This window comes from Podarcis raffonei, chromosome 2, assembly GCF_027172205.1.
Source record: "Podarcis raffonei isolate rPodRaf1 chromosome 2, rPodRaf1.pri, whole genome shotgun sequence".
NCBI classification, from domain to species: Eukaryota; Metazoa; Chordata; class Lepidosauria; order Squamata; family Lacertidae; genus Podarcis; species Podarcis raffonei.
The window spans coordinates 6,000,813-6,020,763 of NC_070603.1; the positions used below are offsets into that span (position 1 = coordinate 6,000,813).

Here is a 19,951-nt window from a genome sequence, read left to right on the forward strand (position 1 = left end):
ATTGGTGATCAAAAGCTTTATTAAACACACACACACACACACACACACACACACACACACACACTTCTGCTGCCCTTGAAAACAATTAAACCTGCACATTCTTTGAAATCAGGCGGTGAATATTTTGCTAGCAAGTGCAAACACCCATTGCATCATTGCATAACCTTCAGATTACCTAGCAGTCTCGTCGGAGGGTAGTTGACATATTTCACAGTCTTTGCCACCTGGCTGTGCCACTGCAGCAAAGGGTGTTTGCCAAACAGCACGGCTCTGCTTGTGGTGCTGCCCAGCAACGTCAAGGGACAGGGAGGCACAGGTAGTTCTTTAGTAGGTCACTTGTTTTGCATGTGCAAGGTCTCAGATTCAACTCCCACTATCCTCAGTTTTGATAAGCGTTAGGAAATAACCATGGAGATCTGTTGCTAGTAGGGTGTGGTCTGGCTCACAAGCCTCCCAGGATGCTCTTGACCCATTTTTGTTCCCTGCCGCCATTGTGGTTTGTGATACCTTCTCTTGTCTTGATTCATACATGCTAAGCCCTATCCTCTCCATGCTGGCACAAGCTTTCAAACTGGAACGTGTCCAGAGGAGGGCAACCAAAATGGTCAAAGGCCTGGAAACGATGCCTTATGAGGAACGGCTAAGGGAGCTGGGCATGTTTAGCCTGGGGAAGAGGAGGTTAAGGGGTGATATGATAGCCATGTTCAAATATATAAAAGGATGTCACATAGAGGAGGGAGAAAGGTTGTTTTCTGCTGCTCCAGAGAAGCGGACACGGAGCAATGGTTCCAAACTACAAGAAAGAAGATTCCACCTAAAGATTAGGAAGAACTTCCTGACAGTAAGAGCTGTTCGACAGTGGAATTTGCTGCCAAGGAGTGTGGTGGAGTCTCCTTCTTTGGAGGTCTTTAAGCAGAGGCTTGACAACCATATGTCAGGAGTGCTCTGATGGTGTTTCCTGCTTGGCAGGGGGTTGGACTCGATGGCCCTTGTGGTCTCTTCCAACTCTATGATTCTATGATTCTATGATTCATGTGGTGTTCATAGGTTCTGCATATGAGCAAGACACATCTGGTTGACCCCTGTAAGAACAGACTGCTGGGCTCTTTGATCTGATCCTGCTGGGCTCTTCTTACATTTCTATGCTCACAGTTTTTCGCTTTCCCTTCTTTTGCTTCTTACTTGGTCCAGAGGACTGAGGTCCAGCACCGAGGGCCTTCTGGAGGTTCCCTCGCTGCGAGAAGCCAAGTTACAGGGAACCAGGCAGAGGGCCTTCTTGGTAGTGGCACCCATCCTATGGAACACCCTCCCACCAGATGTCAAAGAGAAAAATAACTACCAAACTTTTAGAAGACATCTGAAGGCAGCCCTGTTTAGGGAAGCTTTTAATGTTTAATAGGTTATTGTATTTTAGTGTTTTATTGGAAGCCGCCCAGAGTGGCTGGGGAAAACCAGCCAGATGGGTGGGGTATAAATAACAAATTATTATTATTAGTAGTATTATTATTATTATTATTATTATTACTACTACTACTACTTGGTTTTACGCCCCACTTTTCTGACTAAAGCACCCAAGACAACTAACAAGAAATGTTGATGTTGCTAGTGATAAAATACAACAAAACAACTATTTATCCTTTGTCTGTCTTTCTTTCAGGTTTTTCATTAGCCTATAATAATTGCTTGATTGCAGGCTTGGCAGCAGAACCGTTTTTCATTTCCTGCAGTCCTTTCCAGGCAGTCAAGTAGAGCATACAGTGAACATAGAGAGAGAGAGAGGACCATGTTTTTGCACCCAACTCCCAGGTCTTTATTTGCAAACAGAACCCATGTGCATACAAGTAGTACATGCACGGGCTCTGCTTGCAAAAGCACAGTAAACCTGTGAAAGTCAGGGAGGATAGTTTATCAAGATTTCCACGCCCTCCCCTTCACTTTCCAGACTGATGTTATTTCCAAGCAGTCTGCCTATTAAGCATTCATCCCTGACTTGTTTGTGCAGAGTTTGAGGGGAAATTAGATGAAGTTGGCTGTCAAATGAGCATTCATTCTGAGTTGGTTTGCAGGGAGGTTAGATGACATTGCGTCAAGTAAGTGTTCCCCAACACTTCCCAGTGCATTTTCCCTTTCCTTTATCACAAAAAGGTCAAATTTAGATGAGGAAGGAGGTTTGTTGAGCATGACTTCCCATTGCATTGCATTTTCATTGCCAAGATGAATTTGACAGTATATGATTGCATCCCACCTCAAAACAGCAACCGCCTGAGAGCGCCCTGTGTGAAAGGAACTTCTATTCAACTTCTATTGCAGGAGAGAGTGGAAAAGATTACCCTTTCGATTCCTTCCAACCCTACAATTCCATGATTTTACATTGACCAAGTGTTGAGGTGCAGCAAAACCAATAATAATCCTTTTTTATTTTTGCCCTCCTACAGCAACTGAGTGCAATCATTGCTGCCTCTGCATCTGTCAAGTCTTCACAGAAGCTCAAGCGCATGTTGGAGGTGGGTCCTGCTGATATGGAAGTACTTACAAGAGAAACAGCAAATGTGTGATGGGGAGCAACTATTTCTGTTTAGCTTGCAGAGTATTTTGAGGCTGGAGGGCAGCCGTATCAGGGATGATTTCCTGCATAAAAATGTGTTGGGCTTCCTTCCAACTCTGATTCTGTAAATTGCCAGGAGGCAAAGTAAGGGTTCAAATAGTGCCTCTGAGCATAGTGTATTTACCTACACTATTTAGGTAGTGATGGCTTCCAGGTTAAATGTCATAGCCTCCATGAAAGCAGTGAAATTAAGCACAGGTGGCCCAGGATATTTTGGCTGGGGACTCCCTTGTATGACTTAAATATCAGACATGTCAAGTATCTATGTGACATGCCTATTTTCTCCCTCCCAGATCATCCTCGCCCTTGGCAACTACATGAACAGCAGCAAACGTGGTTCGGTTTATGGTTTTAAGCTGCAGAGTCTTGATCTGGTAAGGAGGGGCCTAAAGGGGCACATAAAAACATATGCAAAGCTATCCATCCCTACCCCTGTGCTCAGATAATGTGCCTGGGAGGAAGATGTGCCCTTCCTGCATGCTACACCACATGGCCATTCTGTTCAGGCGGCAGCTGTTTGTTTGTGCCACCTTGCAAGATTCCCAAACTCGTATTTTTAAATTCCTGTCTTGCCCTACAGCACAGCAACTTTCAGAGAGTTTTCTGTATGTGCTTCCGCTCAGACACACGGTTACATGCACAGACCAAACCATGCACGGATGCCAATTTGCAGAATTGCTCAGCCCTGCATACAAACCTGTGTGTCTGATTTCTTGCTTGATTGCATGCGTCCACGCATTTGCTCTCCCCGCCCGTTGTGAGCACCTCCCGTGTTTCAATTAATGCACACTGTGCAGATTTGATTATCTGCTTCCATGCGCCCCTATGCCCCCAGCCCGCATGCGAATTTGCACCTGCCTGTGCAGATGGCTGTAGCAGTGCCTTGACATTCTGTTCTTCCCCACCTCTACCCCAAAAGCTGTTGGACACCAAGTCGACGGACCGGAAGCTAACCCTCTTGCACTTCATTGCCATGATGGTGAAGGAGAAATACCCCGAGCTGAGCACCTTCTGGCAGGAACTGCACTTCGTGGAGAAAGCAGCTGCAGGTAGGGACCCTTCCAACCACCAGCCTGTTCAAGGGGCAGCGCCAAGACCTCACAGAGGTGTCCCCTCTGTAGCTACTTCCGTCTCGCTCGCTTTCAGACATCATGAAAGTCGGATGTTTACAGTGCATGTACATTGAGTGTTTATCCACACATAACTTTCCTGGCACAGGCTGCACTTTAAAGCTGAGCACCGTATTTTTTTGCCCCAGAGCTTTCCCCATGAAAACCCGGTCTTCAAAGCTCAATCAGAAAGCCCAAATTGTCATTTGTTTAAAGCAGGCATGGGCAAACTCAGCCCTCCAGATGTTTTGAGACTACAATTCCCATCATCCCTGACCACTGGTCCAGTTAGCTAGGGACTATGGGAGTTGTAGTCCCAAAACATCTGGAGGGCCAAGTTTGCCTATGCCTTGTTTAAAGAGTGCGTTATCACGGAGAAAGCTCTGAGGTGGACACAGAGCTTTAAAGTGGGGACCAGTGCCTGGAAAGAGCAAGGCAAAAGTGTGGATAAGCCCTGACTGATGCTTACAGCAGGTCTGTTTTGCAGTTCCCCAGCTTTGCCACAGGTCAGGGATGAGGGAGTTATGGTCCATCAACATCCGGAGGGCCACAGGTCCCCCATCCCTGACCTTAGAGTCTGCCTCCCTCCCTCCTGAGGCCTGTGCATCTCTTCTAGCCTTTTGCGAGCCGTGAAACTGGGCTGGCGCTCCCCAATCTGAGCTGGTTCCCAGGCTGACCCAGTGGTTTCTGTCCCACCACAGTATCCCTGGAGAACGTGCTGCTGGATGTAAAGGAGCTGGGGCGTGGGATGGAGCTGATCCGGCGGGAGTGCAGCTTGCGTGACCATAGCATCCTGCGTAGCTTCCTGAACGCCAATGAGGGCAAGCTGGACCGGCTACAGAAAGACGCTAAGACTGCGGAGGTGAGTGGAGGAGGAGCGGGCGTGCAGCTCCGGGGTGAGCAGGAGAAGGCTCCTTAAATTGTGCGCAGGATTTGGAGCGCAAATCCTTGTATGCGCTGTGTGGCATGTTAAAAAGCACAGGTCTGGCATATAGTTCAACACTGTGTCTGTCTAGCTGCATGCCAGATTCACATATGGAAATCCTGCCACCTGCCTGGCTGTGGACATTTGCAGATGTAGTACTTGTGCCAAATTTGACTAATCTGTGCTTGCTTGGTGTCAGATTTTTGCAATGGGATCCAGGGTGCATTTGTGCTTGTGTGTTATGTAATCAGTTCCTATTTTGTTAGTTACATGCCAAACTCCCTTCACAGTATGCATGGGTGCATCACATAGGACGTGTCGTTTTACGGGGTGAAACTTAATTTTTGCAAATTTCTCCACTGAGGGGTATTAAAAGTATGCTTTTGGCTGTGAGCAATTCAAATCTGCTGTTATTTTGTGGTTGGACAACATGTAGTTTGGTAAGTCTACATTTGATGAAGAAGCGCATAAGCTGCTTTCGGAAAACCAAATAATTTTTAATGTTGCCATCTGAATAAGTCAGGGAATGCTCAATAATAATAAATGTTAATATTAATATATAATATAATTGCAAATACTTGGCAATCATTTTTAAAGATTTCTGTGCAGTTTTCTGCACTTTTTACTTACCGAGCAAAACTACATTTTATTAATTTAACCAAAATATCCTTTGAATTCCCAAGTCATGTCAGAACTTTTTAGCTCCCCTCATTTTTGGAAGTTGAAAAATTCAACATGCTCTTGTGTACCATCCCTTTACCAGTCTGTTTCCAGCCCTGTTCAATCGGCAATTTTACAGGAAAACACAAAGGTTTGCATTATGTTTTTAACATATGTTTTCACCCTAAGAGTACACATTTTTCTACACAATTTCACACTAAAATATGATTTTTTTTACATTTTAATACACATTTTGGCACTTTTTTGAGCCACAGTGAAGTTGGCTTGTTTAAACAAAACGTGGACCAAACAAAATCCCCACAAAATTCCCTACAGCAGAGTTTGTATGCGCTCTGAACATCAGATTTGTGTGCCTTTTAAAGAATCAGTTTCATCATGTGACTATGCCAGTCTGATGTGCAAAGTGGATCACACCCTCAGGTCTGTACGTGCAGGCCATGTGTCAAAAGGTCTCTTTGTGCATAGATTTTCATTCTGACCCCAAGCTTCTTGTGCCAGCATCTTCCTCCCATGGTAAAAGTGAGTGTAAAGGCCAAGCCTTCATTCACACAGACTTCTTGTTGGCAGGAGGCTTACAACACGGTTGTGCGCTATTTCGGCGAGAGCCCCAAGACGACACCGCCGTCCGTTTTCTTCCCGGTCTTTGCGCGCTTCATCCGATCCTACAAGGTATGTGTGTTAGAGAACCCAGGTTGCCTTAAAGATGATAAAAAATTAGGATTTGAAGATAAAAAAATCGAAATTCCAAACAGATATTATAGAAAGTAAGTTCAAACCACTTTCAAAAATGTACAATCTTTTATTAGAATGGAATACAAAAGATGAATTCATAAAAGAGGCCATGACAAAATAGGGCTATTGATTTAGGACATAACATAGACTATGATGCATGGGCTAAACTCTGGAATGAGAGTCTAAAATTCACCGTATGCTCTGCCTTAAAAGAGAATGTTATGAAGATGGTCTATCATTGGTATCTCACTCCCACCAAATTGGCCAAATTGGCAAAAATGTATAGGACAAGTAGTAAAACTTGTTGGAAATGCAAGGAAAAGGATGGCGACTTCTACCACATGTAGTGGTCATGTAATAAAATAAAAGAGTTTTGGGAATCAGTCTATAATGAGTTTAAAAAGATATTTAAGTATAGTTTTCCCAAAAAGCTGGAAGAATTTCTGCTAGGTTTGGTGGGAGAAGATATTAAGAAGACAGACCAAAGACTCTATCTGTATGCAACAACAGCAGCAGCTAGAGTTTTGATAGCCCAAAAGTGGAAGCTACAGGAGATTCCGACGGTAAGAGAATGGCAGATAAAACTGGTCTAATACGCTGAAATGGCTAAATTAACACACAGAATTCGCAATCAGGAGGAGACGAAGTACCAAAAAGAATAGAGTAAATTTATGGTTTATATAAGTGAGAACTGTACAAATATGAAAACGTTGGCAGGATTGAAGTAAATCTTATGTCACGGTGTAATTTTTAATTAATGAAACTGAATTATAGATTGGAATAGGAAAACTTGTGGAAGGGAAGGACGGAAGTCAACGGCTCTATGGAGCATAAAGTAGGATATATGTAATAAGACCTGATGTTTTTGTTGGTTGGTGTTGGTGTTCTTAAATCTCAATAAAAATCATTATATAAAAAAGAGAGAACCCAGGCCACCTTAGAAGCCACACAAGTTCACGCCTTACCCTGGTGTAGAAGTGGGAGCCCACTTGCCAGTCCGCCGCCACCAAGTGCTGCCTGTTACTGTTCCAAGCAGGAAGTAGCCCTACCTGTCTTCCTGTGATTAGGTGTGGCCAGTGGGCAAGAGATTTAGAGCGCCCTCCCTGCATGCTCCTTCATTTCTCTTCCACACCAGCGAGGACTTCAAGATGCTCCATAGCCCATCTGCTCTTCCCTAACATCCCAGTCCTCCAAAGCACCTCTCCAAGGTTTGGTCCCTTGAGCAAAGCCAATCCATTTCCTTGAACCTCCATCGCATGCATCAGCCACACCTTTCTGCTGCCATCACTCTGTTCCCATTGTTGGAGAAGGCTGTTGTGTCCTGGGTTCAAGTGCTGGCCAGGTGCAGCATTTGGGGGGAGTGGGGAGCAGGCAGGGAAACATTCCAGTGGTGCAAAGGAATGGCTTCCTTCAGTGATGAGATGCTCAGACTGAGGGAGTGCTGGACTATCCTGGACTCGTGTAGCAAGCAGTGGCCAAAGATTGGCTCTCTGGGAGCACCTGGTTCTTTGGACTAGGAAAACTTTGGTTTGTGGTTTTACCATCCCAGGTAGAGCTGTGAATTGTAGGGAATCAGTGCCTGGCTCACCCACATGGTTACGGATTCAATCCACACACGACTCTTGGCAAAAGACCATGTCCACGTGTGCATCCCCTCCCTAGCCTGTCAAAATTCATTCCCATTTCTGCCCATTTATTTAGATTTCTTTCCTCTCCTGCCTGTAGGACTCACAGCAACCCTGTGAGGTGGGTTAAGAGGCAGAGGGTTACCCAGGTGGGCCAGACCTAGTCACCCAGAGAGGGACCGGTTTTCCACTTGAGAATAGAATAAAAAGGTGCAGCTGTTGGTTATCGGGAGATAGATTTAGGCCACTTGTTATCAGGAACTTCTGGGTCTAGCGTGGGATCTATTCTTTTGAGGTTTTTAAGGGAACCTTGGAGCAAGTTTTGTTAAGGGGGCGGGGTCCTTTATATATAGGACGTTCTGTCTCAGGGCAGTGGGTGGGGGGGCATGGTCCATTGAGTCCCTTTCCAGCTCTGTGATTCCCACTCACTGCAACCCACCAGGCAGCGGGTTGTGCAGCTGAGCCTGGATTTCCTGTGGCCGGACTAAACGCTCTTGTCTACTGCCCCACCATGTGGCCAGGAACGGTAGTCATTTTAGAGGGAAGGCCCATACACCTCTGGCTGAGCACCTGCTTTGCAAGCCAGTCCCGGGCACCTCTTGTTTAAAAGCATCAGGTAGCAGGTAGATGGAAAGAAATCTCTGCCCGAGAGCCTGGTTTGGAGAGCTGCTACCAGCCAGAGTAGACAGTAGGTAGGATGAAGGGCAGGTAATAAGAATATCTTATCTATCTAAGGTCCCAGGGTGGGCTATAGCATTAAAACACAATATTAAAAACAGTTTAACTTACAACCATTCAAATAAACATAAGTAAATAAACTAGAGCTTCATAGCACATGTGAAATGGCATGACTTATTTTCTGCAGCGTAGCCTGCAGAAAATTTGCAAGGCAGTAATTGTGTCTTATATGGGATGCGGGTGGTGCTGTGGTCTAAACCACTGAGCCTTGGGCTTGCCGATCAAAAGGCTGGCGGTTCAAATCCCCATGACGGGGTGAGCTCCCGTTGCTCGGTCCCTGCTCCTGCCAACCTAGCAGTTTGAAAGCACGTCAAAAAGTGCAAGTAGATAAATAGGTACCGCTCCAGCGGGAAGGTAAACGGCGTTTCCATGCACTGCTCTGGTGTCAGTGTTCTGTTGCACCAGAAGCAGCTTAGTCATGCTGACCACATGACCTGGCAAACCTGTCTACGGAGTGGACAAACGCCAGCTCCCTCGGCCTGTAAAGCGAGATGAGCGCCACAACCCCCGAGTCGTTCGCGACTGGACTTAACTGTCAGGGGTCCCTTTACCTTTAATTGTGTCTTGCCAAATGGAAGATACATTCGACTAGATGGGCCCATTTATTTATTTGTGGAATTGATATTGACTCGAATGGTGGCATCCAGCTCAGCACAGATCCAAGTGATTGTGCCCGCAAAGTGCCGGGCAAATCTCTCCCAGCAGGCTGTTGGCCAACGGCCTGATTCAGTGGAACTCTATCTCCATATATCCCCAGCTAGGTGCTGCCTGGCTACTGGTTGGACTGTCTTCTAACTTTTCTTCCAGGATGCAGAGCAAGACAACGAGATGCGTAAGAAGCAGGAGCAGGCCCAAAGAGAGCAGGCGCTGGCCCAAGAAGCCAAGAGGCTGGAGAAGGTAGGGGGTGGTGGTGCAGGGGACTGGAGGGAGCCAGGCGACCAGAAGGGATGCGTTCTGGAAAGGGAGGAAGGGAGGGCGGCTCAAAGGAAGCCCCTCCTGCTGTTGCAGCATGGCGGGGACGGACATACTGTTATTAGCTTCTTGTCGACTTGCGTGTGATGCCTTTCAGTCCTTCATATCTCCTGCTGCTCCAAAGACAGATTTTTAGAAGAGCAGCTCTTATTGATGCAGTCCCACCCCCTCCCAGGTTATGTCCCAAGAGAGAATGGAAATTGCACCTGGCACAGTGTTCAGGTAGGGCCAGAAACCGCCCCCCAGAAAGCTGCTGTTGCCAGTCAGTGTAAGTAATACTGAGTGAGATGGAACAACGGCCTGACTTGGCGAAAGGCGACTTCCCAAGTTCTGATTCGGTGCTTTGTCGATAAATATGAATAGCACTGGCTAGTGCAGTTCACACGGCGTTACCGAGAAGGACTCTCCTTCTGGGCTTTGTGACAGGGAAGCCAGCTGCTCATTAAATTGGTGCTCACTTTCCCGTAGTGTGATACTGGGAGAGAAACGGCAAGGAACATTTTCTTTTTTAAGCTGGCCTGCTCTCCTGTGTGCCAGTCTGCTCACAGCACATAGCCGCGGCCTGTTGGGTCCAGTGGCAGACGGAAGCCTTTCCTTGCTAGTGAAACATCTCAGGAGACGACCCACGCATGGCCCTTGCTGTGCCTCTGGGCCCCTTTTAATCCCTGAAAGAAAGAGAGGCGCGCACGCACACACACATCCACACATTTTCAAAGTGGCTGCACCTGTCAGTCAGGTAGACGCGTCAGTCAGGTTCATGGACAGCGGGACACGGTGTGGCGGCTGAGCTGGGGCTGTTTTTCCTTCTAATTCCTGACCTGCCCGCAGTTGCCTTTGCAGCGCAACAAGTGGCAGCAGCAAGAGTTGATTGCTGAGCTGAGGCGGCGCCAGGCCAAGGACCACCGGCCTGTTTATGAAGGCAAAGATGGGACCATTGAGGATATTATCACCGGTAAGCAACCCACCCTGAGGCAGGGGAACGTCCAGTGACTGTTGTGGCTTTGTGTGGGCAAAGAAAAGAAGGCTTTTTAGGCACTGCTTGTGCCCTCAGAGTGAAGGGCCTCACCCTGCACTGTATCTCTGGCCCTCTGTAATGCTCCCTCTCACCCCTCCTCTTTTTTATTTACATATAGCGTGATGTATTTGTGAACGGAAGTCTCCTGAAGGAGCAATGTTTTATTTCTTTCCCAAATGTTCTTCCTTTTCCAGCCCATCCCCTCCAACAATAAAGCAAAATGGGACCTATACGGTGGGTTCTTAAGGGCCTGTCCAGCCTAATATCTGTGAAGCACACACACACAACGGCACCATCTTATTTTTGCCTCCATAAGGACTAGAAACTATTTTCTTTTTTAAAAAATCAACACACGAGAAAGTGTGTGTGTTCGGGTGTGGAAACCGCTTTCTGCACTCGGTACCACATTCTGTGCTTATTTGGCATGTCTGTGGACCTGCTCCACAAGACAAAATATATCCCGGCTCATAAATCAGGCCCCAGTTGTGGACAGCCTTCCTCAGGCTTAGGTGACATTTGCCTGCTTCCGTGCTGATGTTCCCCTGTTGTGGTATTTGCTTGGCTCTGTGAGGCTCTTCCCCGCCACCTGCGGTATAACACTTTTGTGCCACCATGCCACTAATGACTTGAGGTGCTCAGTGATGAGCAGCAGAGATGGCTGACGTTTACAGCCTCAGGTGACGCTCTGTTCTCCTGGGCAGAAGCTTATTGTGCCGCACTTGGCCCCCAAACCAGCTGGGCCTAGCATATACCTCATAGGAAGCACTGTGTTGAAAATGGGCATGGCTGGGTCATTGCGTGAGGCGGGGAAACTCCTCAGGGCGGCTTTTGCCCACCTGGTGCCCTCCAGTTGCTTTGGATCAGACCAAATCAGCCAAAGGGCACCAGGTTGGTTAAGGCTAGAGTAGGTTGACCAGCAGCAAAGGAGGCCAAGGCTCTTGTACCCTGAGCAGCTGTGCAGGTGAGGGAATTTTTGGCAGGGACAGCTTTCCCCACATACCAAAGCCGGAACTCCCTTGCCTGTGCACCCATTTAAAGCTACAGGAGCCACGCCCTCCTTGCCATATGGTCACTCTGTGACTTTGAAGGCTGGACTGCCCGTAGGCCATCTCTAATGTAGCCTCCTGAGAGGCGTTAATAATAACAGTGGTGTTACCGTTCTTGTAAAACAAACCATTTCACCTTTATTTCAAATGTGTATGACAGAATTCTGGCCCTGGGCTTCTTTCCCTGAGATAGTCCCCTACTTGATTCACTAGCCGTATATGCCCCTAAGACGTCCCGAGTATATCTGCATCCACGTTCTGTGAAATAAGCCGCCCACCGTGTTTCTCGCTGTCTGACGTATCTTGTATGTCTTTGTCCGTTCCCCTCCCACCCCGCAGTGTTGAAGAGCGTCCCCTTCACTGCCCGCACAGCGAAGCGGGGGTCTCGCTTTTTCTGCGAGCCATCCCACCATGACGAGCCTAACTGTTAGCTCCGCCCTCTCCCTCGCCAAAGGTACCCATGGATCGTCTCTTCCTCTTCTGCATGCAGCTCCTCCCGCCACAGAGCCCAGGCTTCCCTCCTGCATGCCTTGCTGTCTCTCCTCCCATGATCTTGGGGCTTCCCAACCCCTTCTCAGAGGCCCCGCTTGGCAGAGAATTGCCATTACTATACAGCAGCCTAACTTCCAACCTGGTGCCTTCCAGGTATCTTTTTGACAACAACTCCCATCAGCTCCAGCCAACATGGGGCTGATGGGAATTGTAGTCCAAAGCCAGGTCACGGAAATTTTGTTATGGAGGCTTATAGAGAGAGTCGCTTTGTCGACTCAGCGGTGCTGCTCAGGAATCATGGTGGTAGTTGATGACTGTGTGAGCTGCTCTTTCCAGGCTGCCTCCAAGGTGACCTGGAGATGATGAGGCTCCGGTACATTTCAATTAGTTGTGTAAAGAGAGAGAAAAAATTTCCATCACTTCCACACGACAAGCTGCACCTGCCAGAATTCTCCTTTGGACAGAATTGCACACTGCCTTCCATCCTTATACATTTCCAGGGTTGTCTCTGCTATCATGAAGGATAGAAACTTGCTGGTTGATTTAAAAGACCAGAAATTAAGTATTTTAAAAGAAAAGTGACCCCCCTCAAAAAAAAAAGCCCCTTCACTGCATCTTCCTTTTCCCTGTTGAGAATCCCTGCATGGACCCAGAGGCCTCATCTTGTATCTACAATTCTGTTGTCTATACTTGCATGGTTGACATGATGAGGCTGTTACAGACCTCCTGTCTTGATTTGCATGCATCATTCTCCAGTCTGTTTATCAGATCATCTTATCACACTAATGCAGTAGAGTAGCTTTACTAAATCCTCTCTTGATTGTAGAGTGGGGGTGGGTGGGGGTTGCTGCCTGAATTCTTGTTGGGGGTAAAAACAGCACCCTCTAACTGTGCAGTCAACATAGTGTGGTCGATTACAACCTAGGGCCAGTTTCCACAAGCAGCAAACTCTCATGGTATGTCTTCCTTTAGGGACTGTACCACTTAAGCGTGCCTTAATGTAGAGATCTATATTTTGTAAGGGCACGTTCAAATATGCCTTCTGCACCCACCCAATACATCTGAAAGAGACTGTTTAAAAAACCATGGAGTGAGATCAAGACTGCAAGCCGATGTATGTTTATTGAAAAACAAGTCCCGTTGAGTTCCATGGGGGTTTCTCCTGGAAAAGCAGCTCTATAATTACGGCCAAAATGTATATTTTGGAGGAAGGGGAGCTGCAGAAAGAATAATTAACAGTTTCATTTGTTCAAAATATGATCTGCATGATAATTTATCCTCCCACTCTACCCCAAACAGGCTATATTTTGGCCAACCTTGTTTTTTTAATCAAAGAGGCAAAATTCATGCAGATTCTCATCTCCGGACTTCTTTCTGTTTCCACATAAGAGCTGAATATGCAAACTCGCAATACAGAGGCATGCCCAAATCTTGCTGAATTAAATGGGAATTAAGTGCCCACTGAAGTCTCCCGGAAGATCACCTAGCTAGTGGCAAAGAAAGGTCCTCAGCCCTTAGAAAGTTGTTGCCAGGCAGAGTGGACAAAACCAGTGGCTGGGAAGGAACCATAAGTGGGAAGAGAGCAGCAGTCGCGCTCAGGTCCTGCTTTGTGGGCCTCCCAAGAAGCATCTTGTTGGCCACTGTGAGAACAGGATAAGGGACAAGATGGGCCAATGGCCTGGTCCAGCAAACCTTGTCATGTGTCCTTACTGGGCTGCTGGGCCAATAGTATAAGGCAGCTTCCTATATTTTTGTGTTCCTATAGATGCTTGCATGTATTTAGCACCATTAGTAGTGATAGTAGTAGCTGTTGTCGCCACCACCATTTTACTCATAAAAATGACTGGAAGTGACGTGCGAACAGATGTAGTCAATGCCAACTCTCTTCAAATCTCACGCCAGCCATGAGTTTGTTAGGCAGCCTTAAGGACACTATTTCTCACCTTCAGCCCCTCCCTGCAATATGGGGGTAGATAATGCTGACCTACCTTACAGTTATTGTAAGGATGGCTGACATAATGGCCACAGACCAATACAAAATTAAGTACAGTTAAGGCCAATGGGCTTCATCACATTTAAGTCTGCGGCTGGATTGACCGTGAAGGACTTTTGGTGCTCTGATAAATGCCAGGTCTGATTATTTAGGCATGCCTTCGCTTTCTCTGGATTGCACTCAGTGTGTCTGGACGGGTTTAAGCCCAAGACTTTCAAGGCAGGAACGAGAAACCTGTGGCTGCCACCCTGGAGTCGTTGGACTCCCAGTTCCCACCAGTCTCAGCCAGCCTGACCAATGGTCAGGGATGATGGGATCTGCAGCCCGGCCACATCTAGAGGGCCACAGGTTCCTCACCCCTGACTTAAGAACATGTCCCGCACTGACTGCCTACAGTGCAGCTTAGTGCAGTAGCAAACAGTGGGGAGCACAGGCAGTGTCCTTGGGGTGCCCCCATGGAGAAGGCAGCACTGATCTGATCCCCCAGCGGTTTCCCAAGAGCACGGTGAAGTCCCAGCGCACGTGGACTGTGAGGCAATCAGTTGCACTGTTTTGACTGCAACTCTGGCAAGCCCCATCATTAGCAATGTGCAGATAGAGCTGGGAGCCACAGAGGCTGGGCACCAGAGAGTTTGGTTTAAAGATTTAGCAGCTCCATCCCCAATCCCACCATGCCATCCCTGGCAGTTGGATGAGCTGGTGCTTTTCCAGACCTTGTGGCTCCTTACAAGGCTTGGTGAGGGCAGACTCCAGCCCCCAGGGGAGAAGAGCTTTCCCTCCCACCCACCCCTTCCCAATTTGGCCTAATTTTTGTTTTTATCCCCTCCATAGCAGCAAGAACCATCTGCCTCTAGTCCCCTCTCAATTCATCCACGGCAGAGGGTAAGAAACAACAGCTTTCTGGATGCCCAGAGCCCTTTATCCTCTGCTTTGCTGCTTCTGCCTAAGTAGGAGACACCAAAACGAAAAGTTTGCCCTTGGGACAGAGAACTGGCCATCACAGTTGCCTATCATCCTCAGCCGCCTTCAGTCTTGCTCCATAGCCCCCACTGGCGCGGAGAGGGGGTAGCCCCTTTCTAGCCTGCCACGGAACCCATCGTTTGATACTCTGGCAAAGAAGCGTCTCGTATGCTCTTGCCTGAAAAGGGGGAATGTGGAGAGGGGTGGCCTGGGTGGGTGGTTATATGCCCCCAAGGGGCAAGAACTCTTGCCGCCTGCCTTTCACCCCACTCCAAATGGTACATGAACTGTATCACAGTCTTTAATGGCCCCGGCAGCAACCGCTTATGCATTGTTTCTCCAGCAATTCTTTGCTCCCGTCCTGACTGGCTGTTCCTTTCTCCCACAGAGCTCTGCATACCCTGCCTTTCCAATGGGCTAATGCTGCATTTCCAACAGCCCAGGCCTAGTTCTCTTTTTGCCAAAGAAAAAAAAAACTTCCATCCTTTCAAACATTTTAAGCTGAAGAACCAAAGGGACATTTAGGAAGTGCCTTACTGCGACAGTATTATTGTTATTCTCTTATTATTTAAGGTGTATTTTTTAATCTGTACATATATGACCTTTCCCGTCAGCCCTTGCTCCTCCTGTCCCCTCGCTGAGCCAGCTCTGAAGGACAAGGCTGTTTCGGTTGTTTAGAAGTGCCTTTGGCCAGCAGGTGTCTGACTTCCCCCTTCTCAAGCCTCAGCCCTTCTTTGAGCATCCGGACCAAAACTGCACTTTGACTGGACTGAGACAGAGGACATCATCATGGCTGGAGTCACAATGCAATGCGGGAGTGTGGGGTGTTTTCTTTGGGGGGGGGGGAGAGTATTTCCATTAGTAGACCTTTGTGTATGGCGCTAGTTTTGTGAACCAGCAACGTTTTTCTGGAGCAGCCTTCAGCAATACTGTGGTCTTCTTGGAGCAGCAGTCTATTGAGCTGGCATTGAAGAGCATAAAAGCTAGGCGTCGATGGCCTTTCGAAAAACCACTGGAATCCTTCTTCAAAAGGGGAAACCTTCAGACCAAAAGTCTCATGTCTCAACTGCACGAAGTGACCCTGGTGTTCGCACAGCAGAGAAACGATGGTGACAAGCCAACCAAAAAGAAAGATCTTAGGTAGGTTACAGGCAACTTTTGATGCTGCCCAGTTTTTAATTTTTTTAGTTTTCTTATTCTCATTATTTTCCAGAGGACCAAATTATGTTTCCAGTTCATGTATGGTGTTTTAGATACAGCTCTCTTCTCATTTACTGGAACAAATGCCTTAATTCTCACCAGGTCAAATCTAGCTCGTCTGCTATGTCCCCTCGAACCCCTCAGAACAAGCACCAATGGTTATGTATGAATGTTGCATCTTTCAGAACCAGCCAGGGACGGGTGGATCCGTCTTATTTCCCAACTGTGTCAATTTTGTATGTGTTTGTTCATAAGTCTGTTCCTGCATTAATGTGCAGGTTTTTTTTGTAATGTACCAAAATCCGTTCTTAAATATGTATTTTATCTCAGTGTATGCATTTCTAAATGCATGTCATCCTAAAATATGCCTTTTTGACGCATTTTGGTACATTGTTTGACCTGATAATTTTTATTGCAAAATCCAGAGGACAATTATGTTCTGAATTGTGTGTTTGTCCAGGGTGGGTGCATGGGAACTTTGTTGATTCACTTTAAAAGGGGGACAGAACGAAACTCTCCTCCATCCCTAAGGCCAGCCCCCAATACATTTGTATACCTGCAGTAAAAACACTAAATTGTAGCCTGGGAATCATCCTCAAGAAGTTAAATGCTGCAGGTAACAAAGATAGCAAGTGAGATATTAGCATGCAGGAGGGAGCCATTTTGTAGCCATTAATTCATTACTGTCAAAATGGCACCCCTCTCTGCTTCCCACTAAGTAACATGGAACAGAACCCATCAGCGAACATTTCATTGAAATAAATGGAATGAGCTCATTAATATCAGTGAGACTTTCAGCAAATAACTTTCCAGTCGATGTTACCTCATGAGGGTGCCAGGAATCAGCCGCCTCTGGTACCTGACTCATCAGCCTAAATGGTAGACCACTTTTGGCCCTTGCACTGATGGCCAATTGCTGCCTACCTATCTGAACCTCGGCCTCAGTTTCCAGGCCATGATGTTTCTTAAGACAATCGGAAAAAGAGGACCCACTTTATCTCCTCTTAACCTGCTTTAATGCTTCCCCCCTGACCAAAGATGTTAGTCCAGAAGTTATTAGAGCTGCAGATAGCATTAGGATAAAGCCATTCGACAATGAAAGCAGGATTGCTTCTTCAATTGTTTTTAATTCAGGGAATCAACTTTACTCCCCTGGGGGTTTAGCCACTTTCTGGAACCAGGAAGCAATTAGCTTTATGTGAAAGAGGTTTATATAGATCTTAATACACCAAAGAGATCTTTAGATAGGGCTGGCTCCAACAGAGCTTACGAATATGAAATTGTCCTTTTTCCTGTATTTGAATATTCATCCACATTTCTTTCCAAGGCCGACCCAGGTGAGTCCTGTTGATCTTTTGACCCCAGGCTCCAAAGCATGGCCAACTACTCACAAGAGCATTTGCACAGCAGAATGCTCCTATGTGACTTTGGTCCCATAAGTCTGTGGAGAGATAACTGGGATTTCAGAACACGGGCCAAGGCCCCGTGGCATCCTAGTTATCTAGACAATGGAAGGAATCAACCACTTGATCAGGAAGGATTCAGCAAATCCTTCTGCTTGGGCACACCTGCGAAAAGCAGTGATGCTTGGCGTTCTAGAGCGTTAGTCATGGCAGAAGCATCTCCCTGCATTAACCGTCTGTATATAAACCGTGCCAAAGACTCTCAGGGTGACTCTTGCAGGGAACCCAGTGCTTATGGCTGAGCTATTGTGTCCTGGGGAAAATTGGCTCTGTGGTTTAGGCCCAGCACACCTCCTAGGTTTGCACCTGTGGATTTGAATCCTGCCCAAAGGCAACCCGAGGCCTGTATTTTAGATGAGACCCCTAGGAGCCTAAAGCCTGCACTTCGTAAGGTTCCAGATTCAGGCCTCTCCCACTCTGCCTGAGACCTTAGAAAGCCATTGCCAGTCTGAACGAACAGGGCTAGATGGACTGAGGCAGCTTTATATGTTCATCCTGTGCATGGTTACTCAGATGTAAAGCCCATTGAAGTCAATGGTGCTTACTCCTAGGTAAGGAAGCCTTAGAGCAAGGCCCCATCACTTTGCTGGGGTGCAGCAGAGCAGAATGGGTTGTAAATTTTGGAGCTCTGTGGAACAGAAAATAATTCTGCCGAAAGAACTGCCAGGTCCTAGACTGACTCATTTCTTTTCCTTTTTGGTCATTGTATGCTGGATATATTTTGCCTTTTGTTTCTGTCCTGTGAATATGAAGGTCTGCCGTTAAACTTCATGTAAACTATTTTTCGAATGTTTTTTTAAATATTCAAAGCAGTCTCCAAACCATTTGTGGGTGAGGTGGAGAAATCAGTGGCCGGGTTTGGGAACCCAGATATTCCAAAGAAGCCAACCCCCCACCCCCACCGCAAAATCCAGCAGCCATTTCCACCTCAACACACTTTGCATATCAACTACCATCTTCACTTCCGTCAAAAATACAGCTGCCTCCAACTTCCCAATTTGCACAGGTTACCTGCAAGGAACCTTGCATCTTCCTCAACAGCTAGGTTCACTGAGATGAAGGCCACTAGGCTGGGAAGTATGTCCACTGAAATCAGTCACATCATCCCATTCAGAGGAGGGGCAAGTGTGTGAGCCACTGAAGGCACAGGTAAATCTGCTGTGGGTCAGCCCAGTGTCCAACATTCTGTTTCCAATGGTGACCAGCCAGATACTCCCTGGAAGTCCTCTGTGTACATTTCACCTAAGCAAGAGTGGAGACTCCTTACTGGCCTTTAAATAGATTTGCAATCAGCTACTTGGTTGGCTATTCCAAGTGACCAGATGGGGAAGCTGGGGGCAATAGGGGGAGGTAGCTGAGGCCAGGAAATACCAAGAGAGATATTAGTGACTCAATGCACTAGCCGTTTTTGTAGGCTAGTAACTTTTGCAGACTTTATTTGCAAGGCTGCCTTTAACCACTCTGTAATATGCATACATACGGAAACGAGAACAGTAAAACAACCCACAATTTCAATGCCTACTTAATAGGTTAAGTGGAAATTGGAATTCATGTTGGTGGTTATGAGGATGGAACTGTGGCATCAGTGTTATTTTTCGGAAAGCTCATATACCAGGAAGGTGGTCAAAGGAATCTGGTAAGGAAATAAGGCTTGCGCTCTTGGTCTGATGGCCCAGTTGCAGATAAAGACCTGGCAGCCCTATGTGCAACCGGAAGGCAGTGGAAGAGAAACAGCTTTGTGGGTGGGATGGGCAGATACAGGGCAGAATGTATTTAGGAGCAGTAAGTGAAACGTGGGAAACAAGGAGAATGGGAAACACTAATAGAGGCGCTGGGGATGTATGTTATGTACGTATGTGTGCAAGAGAGAAATTATGACTGGTTCAATTTGATTTATATCCTGGTGGTGTATTAGGAAGGATTGGGATGTGAGTGATGCACTCAGTCACTTTGAGACACCCCACCCCCCAATTTGCTTTTGTAGGATAAAGCATGAGTGTTCCTGCCCACACTAAAAGCAGGCCCCAGAATCCCTTACAGTTTTTCACATGTAGTGTGTATTTGGGGCTGCACTTTTAATCCCACTCTTGATGACACATCTTCCTTCAACAACTGTGTTGCATGCAGTTGTGCCTAGAGAAAACCCGACACATGAGCTCCTACTCCTTCATACATCTGGGACACCTGCACAATCAGAGGCTCTTCCAGGCAAATCTATTTATTGGATGTTGATTTCAAAAAGTTCGTGAGAAGGAGATAGATATAAGATGCTCACTGCTTATTGAGCATTCATTCTGATTTGTGTGGTTTTATGACATTGCATTAAGCAGTTGTTAACCCTCACCTTCCCTTGTTTCCCCATCACTTTCCTTGCCACAAAAAGACAATTTTTAAC

At 46.9% G+C, this 19,951-nt stretch overlaps 1 protein-coding gene across 7 annotated transcripts in view; it reads left to right on the forward strand.

Annotated features, from left to right (window-relative positions):
- FMNL3 (formin like 3) overlaps positions 1–19,522 on the forward strand; it is a 100,856-nt gene extending 81,334 nt beyond the window's left edge. For 2 of the 7 annotated variants that reach the window (XM_053371699.1, XM_053371654.1), the window contains exons 19-26: positions 2,436–2,504; positions 2,899–2,979; positions 3,525–3,654; positions 4,416–4,576; positions 5,888–5,989; positions 9,223–9,312; positions 10,216–10,339; positions 15,282–19,522. In XM_053371699.1, coding sequence (XP_053227674.1) covers positions 2,436–2,504; positions 2,899–2,979; positions 3,525–3,654; positions 4,416–4,576; positions 5,888–5,989; positions 9,223–9,312; positions 10,216–10,339; positions 15,282–15,418 — 894 coding nt within the window. In that variant the 3' untranslated portion in view covers positions 15,419–19,522. Of the gene's footprint in view, positions 1–2,435; positions 2,505–2,898; positions 2,980–3,524; positions 3,655–4,415; positions 4,577–5,887; positions 5,990–9,222; positions 9,313–10,215; positions 10,340–11,787; positions 11,903–14,764; positions 14,816–15,281 lie in introns of those variants that run through there. The other 5 variants (XR_008328245.1, XM_053371689.1, XM_053371672.1 and 2 more) reach the window with 5 other exon arrangements.
- Positions 19,523–19,951: the final 429 nt, after the last annotated feature.